The 24,688-nt window shown below is 50.4% G+C and overlaps 2 protein-coding genes and 1 non-coding gene across 3 annotated transcripts; 2 read left to right on the plus strand and 1 right to left on the minus strand.

The window, feature by feature from the left end:
* The first annotated feature begins 1,035 nt into the window (after positions 1–1,035).
* On the plus strand, positions 1,036–4,225 carry LOC117999254 (zinc finger protein 501-like). The gene is made up of 3 exons (XM_034988192.1): positions 1,036–1,177; positions 1,776–1,889; positions 2,526–4,225. The coding sequence occupies exons 1-3, from the start codon at positions 1,036–1,038 to the stop codon at positions 3,737–3,739; spliced, it is 1,470 nt and encodes a 489-aa protein (XP_034844083.1). The 3' UTR covers positions 3,740–4,225.
* A 5,631-nt stretch (positions 4,226–9,856) lies between these two features.
* Positions 9,857–15,658, plus strand: ZNF689 (zinc finger protein 689). Its single transcript, XM_034988861.1, has 3 exons — positions 9,857–10,443; positions 10,674–10,787; positions 12,328–15,658. The coding sequence occupies exons 1-3, from the start codon at positions 10,239–10,241 to the stop codon at positions 13,488–13,490; spliced, it is 1,482 nt and encodes a 493-aa protein (XP_034844752.1). The 5' UTR covers positions 9,857–10,238; the 3' UTR covers positions 13,491–15,658.
* Positions 15,659–20,114: 4,456 nt separating this feature from the next.
* On the minus strand, positions 20,115–20,219 carry LOC117999689. The gene has a single exon (XR_004676303.1). It is a non-coding gene; the product is annotated as a U6 spliceosomal RNA (small nuclear RNA).
* Positions 20,220–24,688: the final 4,469 nt, after the last annotated feature.

Genomic DNA, 24,688 nt, shown 5'->3' on the forward strand with positions numbered 1-24,688 from the left:
TAATGTAATTTCTCTAGCTCTTTCTCCAGGTTTCAGTCAGTGAGGAGCTATTTGCCTTTTTTCTTTCTTTCTTCCTCCTAATTGATTCACAATGCCTGTCTTTTTCTGTCTTTCTCAACTCCACTGAGAGACTGTCTTATACTCCCTGGAGTGAGTCAGGGCTACCACTGTGGCTTTCTCAATGGTAGATCCCGTGTGAATCTTCACAGGTTTACCAATATGTTGGGAAAAGGGTGTCACCTGAAGTGAAATATTCAAGAGGCCAACTGGCCTGCCTTCAGATGCTTCTAGAAGTCATACTAAGCTAGGAGTGAAGTCTGCACTGCATTATGATGTCTTTATTACCTTGGGACTGCTGGCTCCGATCCGGGGCTTTTCCAGCCCTTGAGGCACCCAGACCTTTGTATATTTGTGTGTCTCCCTTAAGGGGTTGTAAGCACCGCTGAGAGCGGGCACCCTTAGAGTTCATTCCTCATTCCAGTCCCCCGCATGATGTCCGGAGATGCCACGTTTAATCGTCACCAGACACGCAGAGCTGCAGGTGCTCAGCGACTAAACCTTGGGTCCAACCCAGCGGAGACCTGAGAATCTGGAAGGCTGTGCAGCGCCATGTAACCTCCATGGCCGAGCAGACTTTGTTTAGGTCCCGGCTCCCGACCCAGCTCCCAGCGCTGCGCTCAACACAAGTTCGCGCTCAGTGCAAGCGGGAGCGTCGTTCGAGTCTGAGTGCGAAGGCGGCAGGGAGCCCCGCAGCGACGCAGGCGGGGCTCTGGCGAGATCGGGGCCGAGCGGGCCCGGGAGGAGGAGCGGTGCTGTGCGCCCTCGGGCAGCCGGGCTGCGCCGCCCCGTCCCTTCGCACGCGCTGCCCGACACGGCGCGGGCACGGGGCAGGTGCTCGGCCGGTGAGCGCCGGGGGCTCGCCGGGGCTCCGGGAGGAAGGCCGGCTCGCACGCGGCCGCCCGCTTCCCGGCAACCGACTGGTTCGCCGAGACCCAATCAGCACGCGGCTCCTGGCTTCCGGCCCCGCGCCACCCAATGGCCGTGCACGGGAGGGAGAAGGGCGTGAAGCCGGGTGGGGCCATTATCCTTGAGGGCGAAGGGTTTCCAGCCCCGGTGCGGCCGAGCGTCTCCGGTGCTTCCACCGTGGCAGCAGGCATCCTCCGGTGCTCTAACCCAGGTCCTTGCAGGACCCGTAAGAATAACTCCGGAGGGGTTTGCACTGGCCCCACGAGAGGCTGGTCCCGGGGCCCTTCGGGCCTCCTGGGAGGCTCTCTGTGCCCGAGCAGCGGCCGGGTTCGGCCCCGCCGCGTCTAGAACCCCGGCCCCGCCGGCGAACCGCAGGGGTGGGGGGGTGGGGGGAGGGCGGCGGTTCTGGACCCATGGCGCCGCCCCGGGCCCCGCGCCTCGCCGGCGGGCAGGGGAAGACCCAGTCGGGGCGAGGGAGGCCGGGCGCCGTGAGCTTCGCGGACGTGGCCGTGTACTTCTCCCCGGAGGAGTGGGGCTGTCTGCGGCCCGCGCAGAGGGCCCTGTACCGGGACGTGATGCGGGAGACCTACGGCCACCTGGGCGCGCTCGGTGAGGCCCGGCCCACCCCTTCTTTCTCTTTTTGTGACACGGAGATTTTTAGATTTCGGGTCCGAACGCGCCTGAGTGTCTGTTGTTGGGGAGGGTCTTCTCCGCTCGGGTTCAGAAGGCTGTACTCACCCCCGCGGAGGAAGCGCCCTGTCTAGGCTCCATCCTCTTACCCTGTCCGCTGTCGGCCTCTCCTCCCTTAGGATTCGCAGGCCCCAAACCGGCCCTCATCTCCTGGCTGGAGAGAAAGAAGGAGGTGTGGAGCCCGGAGGCCAAGGATCCCGAGGAGGGGGCCAGGCGCCCAGGATCTGGGCTAGGTGAGGAAGGTGGGGCTGAGGCGGACTGCAGGCTCTCATGGGAGCGAGCCAGGGCAGGCCCTTGCTTCCCGCAGCCTCCTTCCCACACATAGCCTCTCTTACAGAGCCCAGTTGGTGGGAATCCCCTGAGCCTTCTCTTCCAAAGTTCCCTTTCTCAGACCTTGGGTCAAGGACAGCGAGTTTGGGGGAAGAGAAGCTCGGGTTAGAAATTTACTGAGCCTTGTTCTCTCATGTTCCCAGAGTGTCTGCATGCCTCAGAAAGGAGCCAGACGTTCACTTAGTGACCCCAGTAATTTTGGCGCAGGTGGTGACTGCGGCTTTATATACACTGACCTGCGGTCCATTCCAGTGCCTGGAGAAATCTCCGTCCCTGCTGAAATGCCCACATTTAGGGCCTTTAACACAGCAGGTGATTGCTTGTTTCCAACAGGCAGTAGGATCCCCCACCTTGTGACAAACTGCTGTTTTCCAAGCCCTACATGAGGGGGGACAAAAGGGCCTGGTGGCCATGGAATGGGGAGCTGCTGCCTGAGATGAGCCTGGGGGGCTCCGTAACAGGGTCTAGAACAGAGGGAAAACACAGGCATGATCGTACAAGCACTCAACAATTCTGTTTCAATTCTCTTGTCTCTTTAGAAAGCAAGAGAAAGAACGAACCCAGCAGCAAAATCGGGGCCGAGGAGCTTGAGGATGCCCCAGGGAGGAACGCGCCACCGGTGGAGGCCAGGCTGGTTCCTAGTTTCAGGGACTTTAGCCATCCGTTGCCTCAGCCATCTGCACACACGGGGCAGCAGTGCACCCAGACTCCCAAGAGGCCCTACCCCTGCCTGGAATGCAACCGTTCTTTCAGCTACCCCTCCCTCCTAGCCAGCCACCAGCGGGTCCACTCGGGGGAGCGGCCCTTTCCCTGTGGCCAGTGTGGACGTTGCTTCCGCCAAAGAGGCAACCTGGCTATCCACATGCGCATACATACAGGGGAGAAGCCCTTCTCCTGCCCAGACTGCGGGAGGCTCTTTGCCTACCCCTCCATGCTGGTCAGGCATCGGCGAATCCACTCTGGAGACCGTCCATACGTCTGTGGACCTTGTGGGGTTCAGTTCTCCCAGAGGGCTCACCTCGTCCAGCACCAGCTGCTTCATACAGGGGACAAGCCGTATTCATGTCCAGACTGCGGCCGCTGCTTCCGCCAGACTGGGGCGCTGGCCATCCATAGACACAGACATGGTGGGGAGAAGCCGTACGTGTGCGCCGAGTGTGGACGCCACTTTACACACCCTTCCCTCTTGGCTATCCACCAGCGCACCCACACTAGGAAGAAGCCCCATATCTGTTCTGACTGTGGTCGGGGCTTTGCCTACCCCTCCCTCCTGACCAATCACCAACGGGTCCACTCTGGTGAGCGTCCCTACCCTTGTACCCACTGCAGTGCCCGCTTTGCCCAGCAAAATAACCTGCTCCAGCATCAGCTCATTCACACAGGGGAAAAGCCCTACGCGTGCCCCGACTGTGGCCGCTGCTTCCGGCAAAGCGGCTCGCTGGCTATCCACAGACGCACACATACAGGGGAGAAGCCCTACTCCTGCCCCGAGTGTGGGCACCAGTTTACCTCTTCCTGCGTCCTCAACAGCCACAGACGCATCCATTCTGTTGAGAGGCCCTTCCCTTGTTCCCAGTGCGGGAAAACCTTTAAACGAAAGAGTGCCCTGGAAGCCCACCGATGGATCCATCGTACAGGCGGGACAAGTCAGAGGGGTGACAGACCTCTGTTACCACCCCCAGCCCAGGCTTGTGTCCCTGAGGGTCAGGAACCAACCGTACACTTCCGACATTTTCCCGATATGTTCCAGTAGTGCGAGTGTCTGAGTAAAGCAGTGTGAAGGAACAAATGTTTTAAGATTCTCCCTCATCAAGGGTTGGAAAGGAGGTGCGCAGAGGGCAAGGGATAGGAGAGGGGAGAAAAGGGGAATCAGGCGAAATGGAGATGGTGGGGGCTGAGCCACATCTGGAATCTATGAGAGACCTGGGAGCTGAGAGGCAGGACATCCGGAGTGAAGAACCTGTCAGGAAAAGCATGAGACTCCTTCAGTCTGCTCCCAGCCCGGACTGCTGACCTCTGACCTTTCAGCTCCGGTTTCCCCTGACTCTAGATCTCAGGAGAACAAACCTCCTTGGACCAGGAGCCGTAATGTAAGAGGAGGATCATAGGCTTTGAACCAGTTTATCCCATGTTCAATCTTGGCTCATCCCTTGCGTCATCAACATCTGACTATAAAATGAGTACATTAATACTGCCCCTTAGGTGGTTGTAGGATTAAATAATATATATTCAGTCAAAACTGTCTAGTACAATATTTCTCACTTGTGTATATCCTTCCAAGCTTTGCACGTTACAGTAGTTTCTTGAATATTGAGGACAGCCTTACCTAATCACCCCTGCTGAAAACAACAGCTTTTAATGTGAATTTTCTAGCTCTTTTACATGTCTTAGCAAGTTAGAAACTATTATTGCCTTATTTTTTCCTTAAGTGATTCACAATGCTTATCTTTTCCTGTGCTCAATTCAGAGATGAGAGACTGTCTCATAATTCCCTGCACTGTGTCACTATGGCTTAGGCACCCAGACCAGACCTTTGCTTATGTACTAGGTCTCTGTCTCACCAGGTTGTAAGCACCGCTGAGAGCGGGCACCCTTAGAGTTCATTCCTCATTCCAGTCCCCCGCATGATGTCTGGAGATGCCACGTTTAATCGTCACCAGACACGCAGAGCTGCAGGTGCTCAGCGACTAAACCTTGGGTCCAACCCAGCGGAGACCTGAGAATCTGGAAGGCTGTGCAGCGCCATGTAACCTCCATGGCCGAGCAGACTTTGTTTAGGTCCCGGCTCCCGACCCAGCTCCCAGCGCTGCGCTCAACACAAGTTCGCGCTCAGTGCAGGCGGGAGCGTCGTTCGAGTCTGAGCGCGAAGGCGGCAGGGAGCCCCCGCAGCGACGCAGGCGGGGCTCTGGCGAGACCCGGGCCGAGCGGGCCCGGGAGGAGGAGCGGTGCTGTGCGCCCTCGGGCAGCCGGGCTGCGCCGCCCCGTCCCTTCGCACGCGCTGCCCGACACGGCGCGGGGCACGGAGCAGGTGCTCGGCCGGTGAGCGCCGGGGGCTCGCCGGGGCTCCGGGAGGAAGGCCGGCTCGCACGCGGCCGCCCGCTTCCCGGCAACCGACTGGTTCGCCGAGACCCAATCAGCACGCGGCTCCTGGCTTCCGGCCCCGCGCCACCCAATGGCCGTGCACGGGAGGGAGAAGGGCGTGAAGCCGGGTGGGGCCATTATCCTTGAGGGCGAAGGGTTCGTGGACCTGGTGCCACGCACTGGGCCCTCCGCAGGGACGTGATGCTCCTGACCCCGGACCACCTGGGCATGATCGAAGGGTCCCAGCGCTCCCCTTCTCCGCATTTTAGCGAAAAGGGGTACCATTCGGCATCGGTCCGGATGCGCCTGTGTTGTTGGGGAGGCTCTTCTCCGCTCGGGTTCAGGAGGCTGTACCCACCCCTGCAGAGGAAGCGCCTTGTCTAGGCTCCATCCTCGCACCCCGCCTGTTGTTGGCCTCTTCTCCTTAGGATTCGCAGGCCCCAAAGCCGCCTTCGTCTCCTGGAAATGGGAGAAGGAGGCGTGGAGCCTGGAGACCAAACGTCTGCAGGAGGGGGCGAGGCACCCAGGATCTGGGCTAGGTGAGGAGAGTGGGGCTGAGGCGGACTGCAGGCTCTCTTGGGAGCGAGCCAGGGCAGGCCCTTTCTTCCCGCAGCCACACCTACACCGCACCCTTCTCTTTAAGGACCCCAATTCCTAAGAATCCGATGAACCTTCTTTTCTAAAATTCTCTTTCCCAGACCTGGAGGCTTCCTTGCGTTCAACGGTAGCGGGTCCCTCTGGCCCCAACTAGAGGTTGGGACGAGGCAGCAGTTGGGGTTTGAGGTCTTTTGCCTTCTTTCCTCTAGGTACTTAGATTATTGCTTCCAATGGAACTTGCCTCAGTTATGGGAATGTTCTATCTGCGCTGTCGAACACAGAAGGCACTAGCCACATGGGGCCATTTAGCACTTGAAATGTGGCTAGTGTGCCCAAGGAAGTGAGTTTTTCCTTCTAATTAACTTAAGCCTAGAGAGTAGGCACGGTGCATTTCTGAGGCCGGAAGTGCACTTGGTTCGCTGGCCTGCCCCTGTTTCTCAGGGCATACCTGCCACGGGAAGCTGCCTAGAGCCCTCTGTAGAATTTAATGACTGCCACCTTTCATTTAGGATGAAAACCGGTGTTTTTGTTTGCTCCAAAGGCACTGAGGTGTGGGTTTTTGTTTTTGTTTTTGTTTTTTTTTTTGAGAAATGTTTCCACTGAAATGTCCATATGTAAGGTCTTGAACCAGGGAGACGTGCCAGCTTCCCTCTGAAAAAAATTCAGCCCTTCTTTATGAGAACGCCCTACAGTTCTGGAGGCCTGTGGTGAGAAGGGATGGGGTGCTCTTTCTGAAAAGCTCCAGCACCAGCTTATCCACCCGTGACAGAGGCCCTAGCGGTGCTGGGGCTGTTCGTGGTGCTTCTTCCACAGGCACCCTAGGCCATTCACAGGTGCACACCCACACCCAGGAAACTACCCCTGCCCAGAATGTGGCATCTCCTTCTCCTGCTCCTCCCTCCTGCTCAGCCACGGGTACATCCACTCTGATGGCACCGAGCGTGGGGAAAGCTCCCAGAGAATGTTTGCCCTGAAAGCCCGCCAGGGGATCCGTTGGGCAAACATGGAGAAGCCAAGGGGCACCTGGGCGGCTCACTCAGTTAAGTGTCTGACTCTTGATGTCAGCTCAGGTCATGATCTCAGGGTCCTTGGGATCAAGCCGCATGTTGTGCTCTCTGCTCAGCAGGGAGTCTGCTTCTCCCTCTCTCTGTGTGTTTTCTCTCTCTCTCTCTCATAAATAAATAAAATCTTAAAAAAAAAAAAAAAGAAAAGGTGAGATTCCTTCATTATTCATGGCATGATTTTCTCCCAGGACTAACGCTGCTTGCTGGAGTCTGAGTCTGGGTTCATGGTTCAATGACATTTGAGGCAAAGGTTGGGTTCCAGTTAGTCTATAAGGTGAAGTCCATGTGTGCTGTAATCGAAGGTTGCACTGCCAGTTACTTCCCTCTCACTGAGCATGAAACAAGGAGAAATTAATCTCAAAGCCTTGCACCCAGCTTAGAGCTGCCAGTGGAATGCAGAGGACATTCTAGGTTCAAATCTCACCTCTGCCTTTACTAACAGGGTTTGGGCAAGCTGCTCAACTGCCTGATAACTGTCCTCCTAAGGACTCTGAAAGGTGAGTTTCTTTTTTCTTTTTTTCTTTAAGTTTTTATTTATTTAAGTAATCTCTACACCCAACATGGGGCTCGAACTCACGACCCCGAGATCAAGAGTTGCACACTCCTCCGACTGAGCCAGCCCAGTGCCCCTGGAAGGTGAGTTTCTTTCTTTCTTTTTTTTTTTTTTTTAAAGATTTTATTTATTTGAGAGAGAGAATGAGAGAGAGAGAGAGCATGAGAGGGGGAGGGTCAGAGGGAGAAGCAGACTCCCTGCCAAGCAGAGAGCCCGATGCGGGACTTGATCCCGGGACTCCAGGATCATGACCTGAGCCGAAGGCAGTCACTTAACCAACTGAGCCACCCAGGCGCCCTGGAAGGTGAGTTTCAATTGAGATCATCTATATCGATGTGCCTACAAGGTGGCACCTGGTACTTAGTTGGCCCTCAACACCATTTCCCTTTATCCAAAACAAGGTGTCTTTGGTCTTTATGTGGCCTCTTGGTGTGTAGACTCCCTCGATCTTCTCCATCCTTCTCTACAATGGGCAGTCTTCAAGAGGAGCCCTGCTTGTCCCTGTGCCCAATGTGGATCCAGGAATTTATACAGGAAAGGAGCAAGAACCTCTGCTCTCACATTAAGTCCTGGGCGCTTCTCTCTCCAAAATATTTCCCTGCAGTTAAGAGCCTCCGACTCTGCCTGATTCCTCGGTCCTGCCTTAGTAGCTCCCACCAGGATGGTGGCAAGCCAGGCCAAATGGGGCCTTCCCAGCCCAGGGCCAAAGGGCTAGGCTGCACCTCAGCCCAGCGTGCCCTCCCATTTTCTGCATGTGGGAAGAGGGCTCAGCACCTTTTCACCTCAGTAGTTAATCATCCTTCCAGGGCAATGTCAGCATCATTGACAGTCCATCATTAGCATTTAGGCAAAATGTCCACAGATTCCTTTCCAGCCTTCTGTTTAGTCACTTTCTTCCAAATGAAATGGTTTGCTGTCCATTGGCCTTTGTATTCCCTTAGCAGCCTAAGTTCTTCTTATTTCTCCAAACTGAACTCTGTATAGGCAGAAAGCATAGACACAAAGCTATCAGTTTGCCCTGCAGACAGACTACCAGAGTAATCTTCCGAAACATCGGAAGGTAATTCACTCCTGTAGACTGATTTGGAGGTCCCCAGTGTGCAGGATGAAGCCGTCCAATATCTGGTGCCAACCTAGCCTTTCGATCCTTCAGTTTTACCCTAACAGTATTTTGTCCTGCCTCAGAAAGTGTCCTCATTCCCTCCACACTCAGAACTTTCCTGAATTCCCGGCTTTGTACCAGAGATCTTTATGGCCATGGAATTCAGCTGTTTATTCAACAGATGTACATTGAGCACCACTGCCCTCCCTAAATCCTACCCATTCATAAACCAAACTCATTTCCCACCTGATGCATCAATCTGGGAAGTCATTCAGAGGGACTCTGTCTTACTTATTTTGGCAATCTTGACATTCCACCTGCTCCCCTAGTAGTTTGTTCAATAAACCGTCACTGTGCTTGGGACAGAGTAGAACTCAATGTTTACTGCAGTTGTGTGTTTCCTACTTCCTCTGTTCAAAGTCATCTTCCTTGGAATCTCTTGCTACCTATGTTATCTTGTGAATTCCTGACATGTTGTCTTTACTCCTTGCAGGCTTTGGGGTAGCGTTTTGCCCATAGCAGGTGCTTTAAAATTTTTGATTAATGGGTTGGAGAGAGATGTATGTAACCAGCTGAAGTATGTAGCAAATGGCATATTTCCGACTCTCAGATCCCCTGGGAGATGACCCTGAGCTGGGGAAAGCCTGCACTTACACAGGAGTGGGGGCCGATGGAGTGGGGGCTGACTGGTTCCAGCAGCAATTTTCCTATACCTTTCACATACATGCTTGCGGCACTGTCATCAGTTGTAAATGCATATGCCTCCCTCAGCTATAAACTCCATTCAGAGCATGGTGCATGACTTATTTCCAAACTGCCTAGCGCTACGCTTAGTACATTGGACAGATGTCATGTAAAAATAAAGTATGGCGAGATGTGTAGAAGATTGAACCTGAGAAGAGGCCAGGAGCTCAGACTGTGACAAGCGAATTCGGAGAGTGCGGGGGAAGGGAGCCGAGTTCAGCGGTTTGAATAAAGGCCCGGTCAGCCCGGGGTTTAAATCTTTGTTCCTTCCCCTTACTATCCCTCTGAGAGTTTCCTTATCAGCAGAACCGGATGATGACCATCACTCCATACAATGGTAGCAAAGAAAAAAAAGATGAAATGTGTTAAGAGGGGGACAGTGCCGGCGCGCAGGAAACGCCAACGTTAATTTCCCTCCCAAAAGGGCACCAAGGCAGTTGTCCCAATTCTGAGAAAGCCACCCGGGGTAATCTCAGCCCCGGGTTGGTCGGAGCGGCTCCGTCACTCAAATCCTTCCCTCTGTCAGCGAGGCAGCGCCCGCCAGAGAGCAGGGGCCCGTCACCGACGGCTGCCCAGCTCGCCGCCGCCCGCCGCCGAGCTGGCTGCAGGCACCCGGCGCGGAAGGTCGGCTTCCTGCCCTTACGCTTGCGTCGGCTTCGTTCAAACAAGCCGCTTTCGGCGGCACCCAATCAGAACGCCCGATCTTCGGCCGCCGCCCAATGAGCGCGTGTAATGGGGGAAAAAAAAGGGCGTGAAGCCCAATCGCAGCGCCATCACACTTGAGGGCAAAGAGGTTAGGAAGCCGGCATGGCGCTCCGGTCAATAAAATCGATAGCTGGAAGCTGCCTGTGTTCCAGGCTAAGGCGGTGCGGTAGCGGCGCCGCCATCTTCCCCGAAGGCATCTTCCGGTGCCTTTCACCCAAGTTCGGGCAGGAGTTTCCTGAATAACAGCAAAAGGTTTCCGTTAGCCCCGCAAGGCGGCTGATTCCGATTCCCTCAGGGCCTCCCCAGGCACGCTCAGCTCCGGCCCGGCGGGGGTTCCCAAATCCCGGGGTCGGCCGGGGGTCCAGGCCGGGACGGGGAAGGCCGTGGCGCCGGCTTCTGGGGTCCAATGGCGCCACCTTCGGCTCCGCTCTCCGCGCGGGGACCAGGAGAGGCCGGACCCGGCCGGAGAAGGGGAAGGAGGCCGCGGGCGGTGAAGTTCGCGGACGTGGCCGTGTACTTCTCCCCCGAGGAGTGGGGCTGTCTGCGGCCCGCGCAGAGGGCCCTGTACCGGGACGTGATGCGGGAGACCTACGGCCACCTGGGCGCGCTCGGTGAGGCCCGGCCCAGTTCGCTTCCGCGGGGCCCGAAGGCTTGGAGGAGCTTCGGGCGGGGGGGTGGGGGTGGGGGGCGACGGCAGGGAGTCCAGAGTGTCCGGGGACCTGGCCCGTGACCCGGTTGTGTCAGGGGAGGAGGACAGGGGCTTGGCAGGAGATGACACCGGGTAGATCTTTTACCCAGCCTTATCTAGGAGCTGGACGTCTGACTGGTTCTCCTTCCCCAGGGTGCGCAGGTCCCAAACCAGCCCTCATCTCCTGGTTGGAACGAAATACCGATGACTGGGAACCGGCCGCCCTGGATCCGCAGGAGTGCCCAAGGGGGTTAACAGTCCAAAGAAGTGAGTGAAAAATGCCCGTGCAGGGCCTGCAGCCTCTAACGACTACGTCTGGAGTGTTGGTGGCTAGGGGTACCTATGGCCCATGCTGTAATGCTTTATTTACTGTGATTGTTTTCACAGCTTCAGGGTCTTGTCTCTCTGATGGTGTTGGGTGTGTCCACCATACAGTGATTTACATGTTAGTTTGCAAACTAAGGGTCCGCAGTTCTCTATTGTGTGAATGAATCTGTGAGCTTTTGAAAGGAGCTACCTACCCTCTTGGCCTCCTTCCCAGGATCCCTGTCCTCAGTCTGCTCTGAACTGTGCTCTGACTGAGACACCTGGTACCTCTCTGAGTTTCTGGATTTTGGCTGAAGGGATCTCCTGGGGAACAGCTGCCTGGGGTGCAGGGCTCTCTTTCTGCCCTTTTGGAGGGGTGACCCCTCATCAGTGAAGGAAACTGCGCTCTCCTCGGGATCAAGCAAGGCTTTGATTAATGCCATTCAGGTGGAGCAGCCCCAGATCCACCCACAGAGGTGGACGTAACCGTCTGGGCTGCCGTTTCTGTGCTAGATTCTCTGAGACCAGGGCTATCTTTCCAAGATTCAGATCTGACCATGATACTTCCTTGCTAAAAACCTTTCAGTTTTTGCCACGGCAGGTTGTCTGTCAAATGGCTATCAGTTATCTCCTAAGTCACTTGGGGAACTCGGTAAAAAAATACAGATTCCTAGGGGCACCTGGGTGGCTCAGTCAGTTAAGCATTTGCCTTCGGCTCGGGTCATGATCCCAGGATCCTGGGATCGAGCCCCGCATCAGGCTTTCTGTTCCATGGGAGCCTGCTTCTCCCTCTCCCTCTGCCTGCAGCTGCCTCTGCTTGTGAGCTCCCCCCCCCACACCCCCACCCCCGTCAAATAAATGAATAAAATCTTTTTAAAAAATACAGATTCCTGGACACAGAACTATTGATTTACTCTGATGGATGTCTAGGACCTTGTATTTCTTTTTTTAACAGCCCCAGTTGATTGGCATTTATGTTTAGGTTTGAGACCCATTGGATAAAATAGAGTCCATGGTCCTGAACAGCCCTGGTTCTGAGAGTGTGGTCCTCAGACCAGCAGCAGCATCACTCAGGAAAGAACCAGATACAAATTCTTGGGCCCCGCCCCAGACCTGCTGAATCCAAAACGGTTTCAATGAGCCATCCAAATGATTCTGATCACAATAAAATTTGAGAACCACTGGCTTAGAGGGCCTTATGACCTAGTCTCTGCCAGCCTGTATCTCGTATTTCCACTTCCTGCCTTAACACTTACCTCTTCAAAAACTCCTAATCTCTCAAGCCTGCATAACCTGCAAGAAACGCTTCCCGACTTCTCCAGATTGAGCTTGGGACTGCTGGACTACCCTCCACATTTCGATAGTGGTGCGTCACAGTGGGATGTCTGTGGCCCTAACACTCCCTGAAGACGGGCTGAGCCTGTTTGTCTTCTAACCTGTGACGCTGTCATAGGCAAGGGGAGGGCCCAGTATTTGTTAATATCTCCCTGTGTTTCTGTAGAAACCAGAACCAGAAAGAAGAACGGAGAGAAGGAAGTGTTGCCACCTAAGGAGGCGCCCCGAAAGGGCAAGCGAGGCCGGCGGCCCAGCAAACCCCGCCTGATCCCCAGGCAGACTTCTGGGGGCCCCATCTGCCCTGACTGTGGTTGCACCTTCCCTGACCGGCTCGCCCTGGAGAGCCACAAGTGTGCCCAGAATCTGAAAAAGCCTTACCCTTGCCCAGACTGCGGCCGCCGCTTTTCCTACCCGTCCCTGCTGGTCAGTCACCGGCGGGCACACTCTGGCGAGTGTCCCTATGTCTGCGACCAGTGCGGCAAACGTTTCTCCCAGCGCAAGAACCTCTCGCAGCACCAGGTCATCCACACAGGCGAGAAGCCCTACCACTGCCCGGACTGTGGCCGCTGCTTCCGGAGGAGCCGGTCCCTGGCCAATCACCGGACCACGCACACCGGCGAAAAACCGCACCAGTGCCCCAGCTGCGGGCGGCGCTTTGCCTACCCCTCCCTGCTAGCCATCCACCAGCGCACGCACACGGGCGAGAAGCCCTACACCTGCCTGGAATGCAACCGCCGCTTCCGACAGCGCACCGCCCTGGTCATCCACCAGCGCATCCACACGGGCGAGAAGCCCTACCCGTGTCCGGACTGCGAGCGGCGCTTCTCCTCGTCCTCTCGCCTGGTCAGCCACCGGCGGGTGCACTCCGGGGAGCGCCCCTACGCCTGCGAGCACTGCGAGGCCCGCTTCTCCCAGCGCAGCACGCTGCTCCAGCACCAGCTCTTGCACACGGGCGAGAAGCCCTACCCGTGCCCGGACTGCGGCCGTGCCTTCCGGCGGAGCGGCTCGCTGGCCATCCACCGCAGCACGCACACCGAGGAGAAGCTGCACGCCTGCGACGACTGCGGCCGCCGCTTCGCCTACCCCTCGCTCCTGGCCAGTCACCGGCGCGTGCACTCGGGCGAGCGGCCCTACGCGTGCGACCTGTGCTCGAAGCGCTTCGCCCAGTGGAGCCACCTGGCGCAGCACCAGCTCCTGCACACCGGGGAGAAGCCCTTCCCCTGCCTGGAGTGTGGCCGGTGCTTCCGCCAGAGGTGGTCTCTGGCCGTCCACAAGTGTAGCCCCAGGGCCGCCCTAGGGGGCGCCGGCCAGAAGGGCAGTGCCCTCTAGTACGGGAAGGACGGTAGATTCTCACTTCATTTCATGGAGGGGTCCAGGCAAGGGAAGGAGAAGCCCCGGGTCGTCCAAGGCAGAGTCCGCAGGGAAACCCAGGTCTCCTGCTACGGACACCTGAACTTTAGTGTATTTCACCACACTGGCTGCCGGACCGGTTGTGTCTAGAAGGGACAGTCCCGTTAGGCCAGGGGACATCGCGTGGCTCTTTTCCAGGCCACCCTATCCTGAAAGGATTTCTGTGTGTGGATATCAGGGCTAAAAGTTCTCCCATCTATCTTAGGGGCTGTTTGCTTTTCTAGTTTGTGCATACAGGCATCACCTGTCCCCTTGTATACAGTCCCGAGAATCCCATTTGTGGGGGGCAGTATCTTGCCCTACTCTGCCCCTTCCTCCATACCAGGATTAAACAAACCTGGTTTAGCCCCCTTTTTTCAACACTCCTGCCAAGTGGTTTTTTACCCTTGCTTTAAAACCTCCCTTGACAGGGAGCTCACTACCTCACAAGGCAGGTCATTTCACTGTGGGATAGCTCTGATCTTTAGAAGGCGGTTAAGGACCACCTTCGCCTGGCCCAGAGTATGTAATACTTCATCTACGTGACAGCATTTCCGATAACTTAACCACAGCTGCTTTGCCCATGTTTTCAGGTTCAATGGCATTATTTGGTCAGTCATTCCTTAAAGACGGGGTTTCAGCCCCCACACGTGCTTTCTCTCCAATGTCCCTTTTAAAGGGTCATGCAAAAATAAGCCAGCACCACAGTGTGCCTGGTACACCTCCTTGGTCTCTACTTGTTTTAACAGCTCTAGGTTGCACTGAATTTGGGGGTGGTGACACTGTAGCAGGGCTTCATTGGGCTGTAGACACAGACATACCTAAGCCTTTTTTTTTAAACCACATACTGTGAAGCTAAGTCTCCTGCCCCCTGGGTTTGGAAAATTGATTCAAGTTGGGTCTGGGACATAGGCAAAGTGAGCTTTGGGAGAAGACTGATTTTAAGGAGAAGGAGGGGAGCTGTGGTCTAGCAGCAAGAGGTAAAACTGGGACTAGTCTGTACTTCATCCAGGGGATTTGGGTTAGTTCCAGGCAGCCAGTGGCTAGAAAATCCTTGAGAACTGGGCCTCACTCCTCCCTGATTCTCAGCCGAATAAGGAGACATCAGCACAGAACCTTCCATGAGTCCTCAGTCAACATTTTTCATCAAGTGAGATGAGGCCATTCAAGGAGGGTAGAAAGTTAAGTAATTGAATACAGGGCAGGAAGGAGTCTACAGTCATCAAGTTGTGTTCATGCCTGCCTTCCTTACAGAAGCTCCCAGGGCAGTGGCGGCAATGTGTCTTAATCTTTGATATGCCTCCCTGGCACCCACCCCCACGTAGATGCTCAGTAAAGCTTTACTGCATTCAATGAACAAGGCCTACCACTTTGCCTTGGGTAGCTGCACCAAATTGGAATTTTCAAACATGACTTCTCGCCTATTCAACAGCTGGAGTGGGTCATGTTCCTACCCGTTGCTTGTATCTTCAGCTCTCCCAATCTCAGCCCCAAAGTGGGAGAGCAGCTGGGGAACACAGTGTTTGTAATTACCTCTGTGGTATTTAGCAAGTTGCATTGTAACTCTTGGTCTCTTTCTCCTTGGATGAATGGATGAGCTGCCCCAACACAGGGGTCATACCAGATTGGATCTCATTAAAATGTCGATAAATGATGTTCCTTGTTGAATCACTGTTTATAAAATATAAGTCTAGGTTCTTGACTGGGTAAAAATTTTTAGTTCTGATGGAGACCTGCCTTCTCCTAACAGAGAGCTATTCGAATGTCTGCCTAGTTCTGTATTAGAGCTGGCTATTCTACTTTTATCACCAGGCTGATCCAACTCTTTATCTAGGAATTTTGTAACTTTCTTTGGGCCTGGATTGTAACTCATAAGACTTGGAGGCCAAGTTCCAGTGTGTGTGCAGTCAGTGGAGGGCCAAGATGATCGACAACTTCCTAGGTCCCCTAAGGCACTTCCGTCCCAGCGTCCATTCCTGACCAGCTGTGATCCTGGCCCTGTTTTCAGTGGGAGATCCCAGTATCCTTCCAATTTGTTCCCCCTTCTGTTTCAGGTAGTTGGTTTCTGTTACTTGCAACCCAAAGAATAAACTAATCCACCATCCCAATATGGATTTATTGCCCATGAGCTGTGAAGAGGGGAAAATTGCAGTGCTGCTGAGAGGAGCCAGCACACCTTTCCCGATCTCCAACCTCAGTGAGCCTTCAGTACGACCTAAGTCTTCCCTGCATCCTTAACCAGTGACTACCTTCTCTTTCACTAAAACCCAAGGTTTCAAATAGGAACTCTTAACATTCCATTCCCCACTGACTCCACATTTACCAGTATTTACTTAGGCGTGACACTCACCAACATAGCTGTGCTTGATTTCATCTATTGCCCTCTCGGGGACTTTGCTACATCTTTTATTCTTTCTCTCCTCTTAGTTTTATGGTTTCAGAGTCCCTCTCCTGTCTGGAACACACACATGCCAGTCTAAAATCTGTTGTTTTTTTTTTAAGATTTTATTTTTAAGTAATCTCTACACCCCACACGGGGCTCGAACTCGCAGCCCCAAGATCAAGAGTCGCATGCTCTACTAACTGAGCCCGCCAGGCGCCCCTCAGCTAAATTTCTTGAAACCAGTAGCCTACATTCACTGTATTCTTTGGCCTACTGCAACAGCATTTATGATGGGCCAGGTACTGTGTCTTAACACTTTATATACATTCCAATGTGATGTGTAGGAGAACCCCACAAAGTAGTTGTTTGGAGATACGCTTCCAAGTGTCTCTCACATTGCCCCGTATCTTGCTGAGTATGCCAAAAATGCAAGGCCTTGCCTTCAACAAATTGTTAGATGAGCCGATTCCAGACCTAGAGCCTCTTGAGTGAGGAAAGGTTGAGTCCCTTGATGAAGGACTATGTTATGTTGGCAAAAACATGCTGGATATCTTCCTTTTAGCCTTTTCCAAATATACCATTTCCCAGGGTGGCAGGATACAGGAAAAGGGAAAGTAACTAGAGTTGTCAGGGATTACTGGACATTGGATCTAGACACATTCTAATTCTTGGAGATCCAAAACATCACTGTAGTTCACCAGGCAGTGGACTCATGAAGATCAGGCGTGTACAGAAAAGGGTTAACTCAGCAGGCCTAGGTTGCTCAAACCCTGAACATTCCAAAGAAAGCTCATCTTCAGGACTAGCACTTGGCTCATTCCTGAGAGATAAATTCCGAGCCCTTGTAATATTTTGCCTGATTAGGGTGTTTTCGTATGCTGGAGGCCTCGAGCCATGCTGTACCAGTCTGACCAGATGAGTTTATCCTAACAATGTGGTTTATGATGAATGCCTGTTTCTGCTCTGGGAGACAGAGTCTGAGTAGCTGAGATCAGTCATGTGAGTGCTCCATGTCTGTGTAACTGACTCCCCAGTAAAAACCCCAGACACCAGGCTTTGGGTGAGTTTCTCCAGTTGGCAACAGTTCACACATACTGTCACAAATCATTGTTGGGAGAATAAAGTGCATCCCTGTGCAACTCCACTGGACAAGGACACCTGGAAGTTTGTAAGTTCGCGCATGTCTGGTTTCTCCTGGACTTTGCCCCATGCACCTTTTTCCTTTGCTGATTTTAATCTGTATCCTTTTCCTTTAATAAGCTATAACCTAGAGCATAGAAAGAAAGAAAGAAAGAAAAAAAGACAAGGCCCTGACGACTCGTTTACTCTTCCCTAGCCATTTCTTAGGGTTGTGTTTGCATTAAGCAACCGTGAGGGAGAAGTAGTGTCTCTATGTGGGACAAAGAGCAGCTTGCTTACTACTTACCACAAAGCACCAGGTTCCCCAAGTTCATTGTTCCTCCCCCACAGTGCAACTCACTGTGTGCCTAGCATCCATCGGGCCCTTCCATGTTGCCTCTGCGGGGCTTAGGATGGCAAAAGAGCCGATACATACATGATGCTCAGGTGGCTTGTGCCATGAATAAGGTCTTTCGTCTATGACATTGGATTCTCTTGTCTTCGGCCAGCATCCATGAAACAATGGGTAACCTTAAATTGCACACCTGACAGTAGGTATTATTTCCTTTTAATAGAGGAGGGAACTGAGGCTCACTGATAATATTAAATAACTTGTCCAGAATCACATATCTGGTAAACCTAAGGACCAGGATTCCAAGCCAGGTCTGACTCCAAAGCTGGCTGCAATACAAGGTACTACTCCACTGAAAAAGTCCTTTAAGACGCCTCATGACTTAGTTAGCAAATCAGTAATTTAATTTTTACCTTATTTATCTTAGTTTTCCTACTGAAGCTCTCTCATAACTTAGTTTTCATGCATCATTTTCTTCTAGTGTTCCTGGTGCCTCTTGTGGTTCCTTCTAGTGTGTACATATAGGACTTCCTTCTCAGCGTTTCTTGGGAAATGTATACATTTCCCCAAGTTCCAAGAACTGGGAACATGCAAAAAAAAAAAAAAAAAAAAAAAAAAAGTACCATAATTGTCCTGTGAATTAAAGCTTTACAACAAACACAGAGAAGGGGCAGCTGGGTGGCTCAGTCAGTTAAGCATCTGTCTTCAGCTCAGGTCATGGTCCCAGGGTCGTGGGATCGAGCCCCGCATCGGGCTCCTTTCTTGGAGGGGAACCTGCTTCTCCCTCTGCCTCTGCCTGCAGCTTCCCCTGCTTGCGCTCTCCCTCTCTCACTGTCAAATAAACACATAAAATCTTTTAAAAAAAAAAAACAGAGAAGTTACTGGTTTAGATGTCATTAAAAGCAAGGCCAGGAAATTCTCCTAGAGTTGAAAGTGAAAGTCAACATACCTGTGAAAGGGACAGGAGGACCTAGAATAAAAGATGTCACAACAGGATCGGGTAACCTCGCTTGTAGCGGTGGCCGGGTGGTAAGTCTGTGTCCCGGGTCTCGCCTGCTACTAACCAGGAGTCAGTCTTGCAAATAAAATATTCTATTCACAGGATACTTTGTACGTATCTCCTATAAATGGTGTTCAAGAAGTAAGTTTTGGAAGTAAAATAAGTTGGTCTCTTAAATTGCTGTGGAAGTCACAAAATTGCAGATTTTTTTGTGGTAAAATATACATAAAATTTGCCATGTTCACCATTTTTAAATACACAGTTCAGTGGCATTAAGTACATTCACAATGTTGTACAGGCTGCCACTATTTCCAGAACTTTTCATCATCCCAGACACTATGTACCCATTAAATAATAAACAAATACATGAATGTTGTATTTGCAATATTGATAGTTATTACCAAATTGCTTTCCAAGGAGGCTGCATGAATTTACACTCCCATCAGCAATATGTGGGAGTGCCTCAGTGTATCATTCATTCCTTCATTCAACAAGTATCTTGGGCAACTGCCACAGGCCGTGTAATGTTCTCGGAGATGGAAATGCAACAATGGACAATATAGTGTTTGCCCTCATGGAGATTCCAGGCTAAAGAAAAAGACAATATCAGGAAGTGGTCAGTGCAGGATGAGGGGATGAAAGTGACGAGGGGGACTATTTGGGGACAGGAGTGTCAGCAAACTTTCTTCCCCCTGCCCACCCTCTTCAGCAAACTTTTTTCCCCCATCAGAAAACTTTTTTTTTTAAAGAAACTTTTTTCTTTTAAAGATTTTATTTATTTATTTATTTGACAGAGAGAGAGAGAGCACAAGTAGGCAGAGAGGCAGGCAGAGGGAGAGGAAGAAGCAGGCTCTCCACTGAGCAGGGAGCCTGATGTGGGACTCGATCCCAACCTGAGCCGAAGGCAGCCACTTAACCGACTGAGCCACCCAGCTGCCCCCATCAGAAAACTTTTTGATCCCTGCTCATCTGAAAGCTGAAAAATACCATCATGCAATTCTACTTTGCGTTCCTGTTATGAGTGATTATTTTTTCAAATGCTTTAAGACATTGCTGTATTTTCTTTTACGTGAATTGCCATTTATATTGTTTTACCTGTTTTTCTGTTGTTAGTCTTTGTCTTCTGCATTTGTGGTTCTTTAATAAGAAATTAGTCCTCTGGAATATAATTTGCAAATATTTTTCTCAATTTGTCATTGTATATTGACTTAATGATTTTTTGCTACATATTCTTTCTTTATGCAAGTTTTCACCCCTTGTTCTTTGAAAGTAATACATTCTCGGGGCGCCTGGGTGCCTCAGTTGTTAAGTGTCTGCCTTCGGCTCAGGTCATGATCCCAGGGTCCTGGGATCAAGCCCCGCATCGGGCTCCCTGCTCCGCGGGAAGCCTGCTTCTCCCTCTCCCACTCCCCCTGCTTGTGTTCCCTCTCTCGCTGTGTCTCTCTCTGTCAAATGAATAAATAAAATCTTTAAAAAAATAAAATAAAGAAAGTAATACATTCTCTTGGAAGTTACCCTTAAATTTTCAACACATATATCTAACTTAAGTCTAATACTTCTCTTATCTGTATGCCTATTTTTATTTTATTTTAAATATTTTTCTAGTGAAATGCCACAATTTTCATTATTCGGTGCCACACGTTGTGCTTTGACTCATATCGTTTCCTCCAAGTTCATCTGGGAAGGGTGGCCATTTGCTGGGAGACTGCACAAAATATGGAATGCTTCACGAATTTGCATGTCATCCTTGAGCAGGGGCCATGCTAATCTTTCTGTATCATTCTGATTTTAGTATATGTACTGCTGAACGAGCACTGTATGCCTACTTTTTAGTTTATTTTTAATTTTTTTAGAGAGAGCGAGAGAGCAGGGGAGGGGCAAAGGGAGAGGAAGAGAGAATCCCAAGTAGGCTCCACACCCAGTGTGAGCCCCATGCAGGACTCGATCTCACCATCCCAAGATCCCAAGATCCCAACCTGAGCCAAAATCAAAAGCGGGTCACTTGGGGTGCCTGGGTGGCTCAGTTGGTTGGGTGTCTGCCTTCCACTCACGTCATGATCCCGGCGTCCTGGGATCGAGTCCCACATCGGGCTCCCTGCTCAGCGGGAAGTCTGCCTCTCCCTCTCCCTCTGCTGCTCTGTCAAATAAGTAAATAAAATCTATATATAAAAAAAAAAGTGGGTCACTTAACTGAGCCACCCAGGTGCTCCTGCCTATTTTTAATATAAAATGAAAAATACAGGGCGCCTAGGTGGCTCAGTCCTTAAGTGTCTGCCTTTGGCTCAGGTCATGGTCCCGGGGCCCTGGGATGGAGCCCCGCATCAGGCTCCCTGCTCGGCGGGAAGCCTGCTTCTCCCTCTCCTACTCCCCCTGCTTGTGTTCCCTCTCTCGCTGTCTCTCTCTGTCAAATAAATAAATAAATAAATAAATAAATAAATAAATAAATAAAATGAAAAATACTGGGGCACCTGGGTGGCTCAGTCAGCTAAGTGTCAGATATTAGGTACTCACCTTTCACTTTTATTGTACACAGTACAGTATTTTCACAGGGACTTGCTAAAGGATTTAAAAGGTTTTTATCTTTTGGAGGAAAAAAATCTAATGTTGACCAAAATCTCCAAACTATAGGTAAAATATAAGGACCTTACAACATTTTCACTTAAGTCATTATACTCCCATTTAGGTCACAGCAGACACTCCTCTGCAACTGAAGGATGGAATGATTAAATGCGAGGAATTTATTTAATAAGAGAAAATGTCCTTCCAGAAATAAACCCTTATATTTATGATCAAGTGATCTTTTTCTTTTTTAAAAAAATATTTTATTTGAGAGAGAGAGCACAAGCAGGGGGAGGCACAGGAGAGGGAGAAACAGACTCTCCACTGAACAGGAAACTCGATGTGGGGCTGATTCCAGGATCCTGGGATTATGACCTCAGCCGAAGGCAGACATTTAAGTGACTGAGCCACCCAGGCGCCCCCTTTATTTCTTTTAAGTAGGCTCCATGCCCAACGTGGGGTTTGAACTCATGACCCTCAGATCAAGAGTCCCAGGCTCTACCAACTGAGCCAGCCAAGCACCCCTATGATCAATTGATTTTCAACAAAATTGCCAAGACAATTCAAATAGTGAAATGGTCTTTTCAACAAATGGTGTTGGGACTAGATATACACATACAAAAGAATGAAGTTGGATCTCTACCTTCAACCATATATAAAAATTAATTTGGGGACCTGGTTGGCTCAGTTGGTTAAGCATCTACCTTCGGCTCAGGTCATGATCTCAGTGTCCTGGGATCGAGCCCTGCAATGGGCTCCGTGCTCAGCGAGGAGTCTGCTTGTCCCTCTGCCCCTCCACCCACTGTGCTCTCTCAAATAAATAAAATCTTAAGAAAAAAAATAACTCAATATGGACAAACCATAGACCTAAATGTAAGAGCTAAAACTATAACACTCTTAGCAGTATACACAGATGTCAATCTTTGTGATCTTGGATCAGGCAATGGTTTCTTAGATATGACACAAAAAGCACAAGTGATGAAAGATAAAGATACACTGATTTCATCAAGATTAAAACTTGTGCTTCAAAAGAGATCTTTTTTTTTTCTTAAGATTTTATTTATTTATTTGAGAGAGAGAGAGAATGAGGGAGAGCACATGAGAGGGGGGAGGGTCAGAGGGAGAGAAGCAGGCTCCCCGCCGAGCAGGGAGCCCGATGCGGGACTCGATCCAGGGACTCCAGGATCATGACCTGAGCCGAAGGCAGTCGCTTAACCAACTGAGCCACCCAGGCGCCCCTTCAAAAGAGATCTTGAAGAGAATTAAAAGATGGTCTGCTGAATAGGAAAAAATATTTCCAACTGATGTATCTGAAAAGGGATTTGAGTCTAGAATATATTTTAAGAACTCTTACACTGATACCAAAGCTACACAAAGACATTATAAGAAAATTACAGACCAATATCCCTTACAAATATTGATAGAAAAATCCTCAAAAAATACTAGCAAACCAAAGCAGCACATTAGAAGGGTTATACACTATGACCAAGTGGGATATATTCCTGGAATATATATATCTCTATGCTCAGCAGTGAGTCTGCTTCTCCCTCTGCCTCTGTGCTCCCTCTCCCTTTGTGCTCTTTCTCTCAAGTAAATAAAATCTTTAAAAAAATAAACTGACATAGAATAAAATGCAAACAAATTTTAAGTGTGTATTTGCTGAGCGTTGACAATGCTTACACCCAAACCTCTATCAGGATATAGAACACTACCATCACCCAACAAAGTTCCCTTCCTGGTTAAACCCATCCCCATCCCGCCAGAGACAACTCCTTCTCTAATTGTGTCCCCACCACAGATTCATTTACCCTGTTATAAAATGTCATATAACTGGAATCCTACAGTGTGTATCCTTCTGTCCACGGCTTCTTTCATTCAGCCATAATCTCTTTGAGTAATGCTTCTTTCAGTTCTTCAATTCTTGAATTCAGAGCTGGGAGAGTGCTCCCACACCCAATACAGTACCTGAGAAAGCTCAGAAATAGCTCCTCCATAATGTTACCTGGATTAGTTTCCCATTGCTACTATAAGAAATTACCAAACTAGGTGGTTTAAAATAACACAAATTTATTATCTTACAATTCTGTAGGTCAGAAGTCTGAAAATAGGTCTTACAGGACTAAAATCAAGGTGTTAGCAAGGTTGCATTGCCAATCTCTAGAGGAGAATCCTTTCCTTGCCTTTTCCAGCCTCTAGAGGCTGCCCAAAGTCCTTGGTTTGTGTCCCCTTTCCAGCAATCCATCACTCCCATTTTTGTTGTCCCATCTTTTTCGACTTTGATCGTCCTGCCTCCTCCCTCCCATTTTTTTTTGTTTACATAAATTAACTCATTATTATAGGCTAGCAATGTTTCAAATGAAAAAAATTCCTTCAGTCTTCTGATGGACAACAGAAGCGGTCTTGTAGGTCCAGGTACCGCCACCGATCATTCTCATGCAGGAACCACAATGCCAGATCGTCACAGCTCGTGTTTTCATCTTTGGTTTGCCACAGAAGGAGCAAAAATGTACTTGGAGTGCTGGCTTATTTCAATTTTTTTTTTAAGATTTTATTTATTTCAGAGAGTGAGAGAGAGAGAGAGCATGAGTGGGGGGGTAAGGAGCAGAGAGAGAGGGAGAAGCAGACTCCCCACAGAGCAGGGAGCCCGATGCAGGGCTTGATCCTGGGACTCCAGGACCATGACCTGAGCTGTAGGCAGATGCTTAACTGACTGAGTCACCCAAGCGCCCCTTATTTCGATTTTCTTCATCATTTTCCTGACAGAGGCACCACAATGGGTCCTGTATTTACTGACAATTCTGACCTTCTTGGTGCATTTTAGCCATGTCGCTGCAAACTAGCTCCGAGCCCAGAGGAGCCTCCCGTCTCCCTTTTATAAGGATCTTTGTAATTACATTGGATACGCTGGTATTCAAGATAGTCTTCCCATCTGAAAATCCTTAGCTTGATCACATCTGCAAAGTCCTGTTTGCCAATATAACATATTCACAGATTTCAGGGATTAGAACATGGACATCTTTGGTGTCCATTACTCTGTCTGCCATGTCACCTGAATAAATAAAAGACCTTAAAACCACGCTTCTCAAAACTGGGCAGCTTGAAGATACAAAATAAATATATCTTCTGGATATATCAATGCTTCTTGTAGATTTGGGAGAAAATCTTCTTTGAATCAGCAATTCTGCTTCTAGAATTTTATTCTACAGACATGCTAATATATGCATCAAAGAAGTATATCTAAGGATGTGATTGCAGTATCTTATGGTAGTTAAGACTGGAAACAAACTAATTGCTCATCAACAGAAAATGAACTAAATAAACGTTTTATCCATACAGTGGGACACTATGTATGCAGCCATTAAAAAAAGCAATCTATATGTGCTGAAATTAAACAATCTACAAGATGTATCAAGTGAGAAAAGAAAGCAAAGTGAACAGTGTGTTTATTATGCTACTTGTGAAAAGAAAAAAAAAAAGTATGTTTTTATGTACCTAAATTATCTCCAGAAGGACACAAGAAGCAGGTTGCCTCTAGGAAGGGGAAGGAAGACTAGAGGGAGGAGACTTTTTTTTTTAATTGAAGCATAACACACATACATAAGTGTGCAGGTTAATTTTCACAAACTGAACACTTCCGTGTAACCAGCATCTAGATCAAGAAACAGAATGTTATCAGCACTTTACAAACAAAAAACTTGGATTAGTAATAGCTTGGATTAGTTTTA

Source organism: Mirounga leonina, unplaced genomic scaffold, assembly GCF_011800145.1.
Source record: "Mirounga leonina isolate KUSES-001 unplaced genomic scaffold, KU_Mleo_1.0 Mir_454, whole genome shotgun sequence".
NCBI classification, from domain to species: domain Eukaryota; kingdom Metazoa; phylum Chordata; class Mammalia; order Carnivora; family Phocidae; genus Mirounga; species Mirounga leonina.

Coding starts and splice junctions, on each gene's coding strand:
- ZNF689 (XM_034988861.1), top strand. CDS start 10,239: ATGGCGCCACCTTCGGCTCCGCTCTCCGCGCGGGGACCAGGAGAGGCC. Junction 10,444..10,673: donor CGGCCACCTGGGCGCGCTCG/GTGAGGCCCGGC, acceptor CTCCTTCCCCAG/GGTGCGCAGGTCCCAAACCA. Junction 10,788..12,327: donor GGGGTTAACAGTCCAAAGAA/GTGAGTGAAAAA, acceptor GTGTTTCTGTAG/AAACCAGAACCAGAAAGAAG.
- LOC117999254 (XM_034988192.1), top strand. CDS start 1,036: ATGGCCGTGCACGGGAGGGAGAAGGGCGTGAAGCCGGGTGGGGCCATT. Junction 1,178..1,775: donor CCTCCGGTGCTCTAACCCAG/GTCCTTGCAGGA, acceptor CTCCTCCCTTAG/GATTCGCAGGCCCCAAACCG. Junction 1,890..2,525: donor GCGCCCAGGATCTGGGCTAG/GTGAGGAAGGTG, acceptor TTGTCTCTTTAG/AAAGCAAGAGAAAGAACGAA.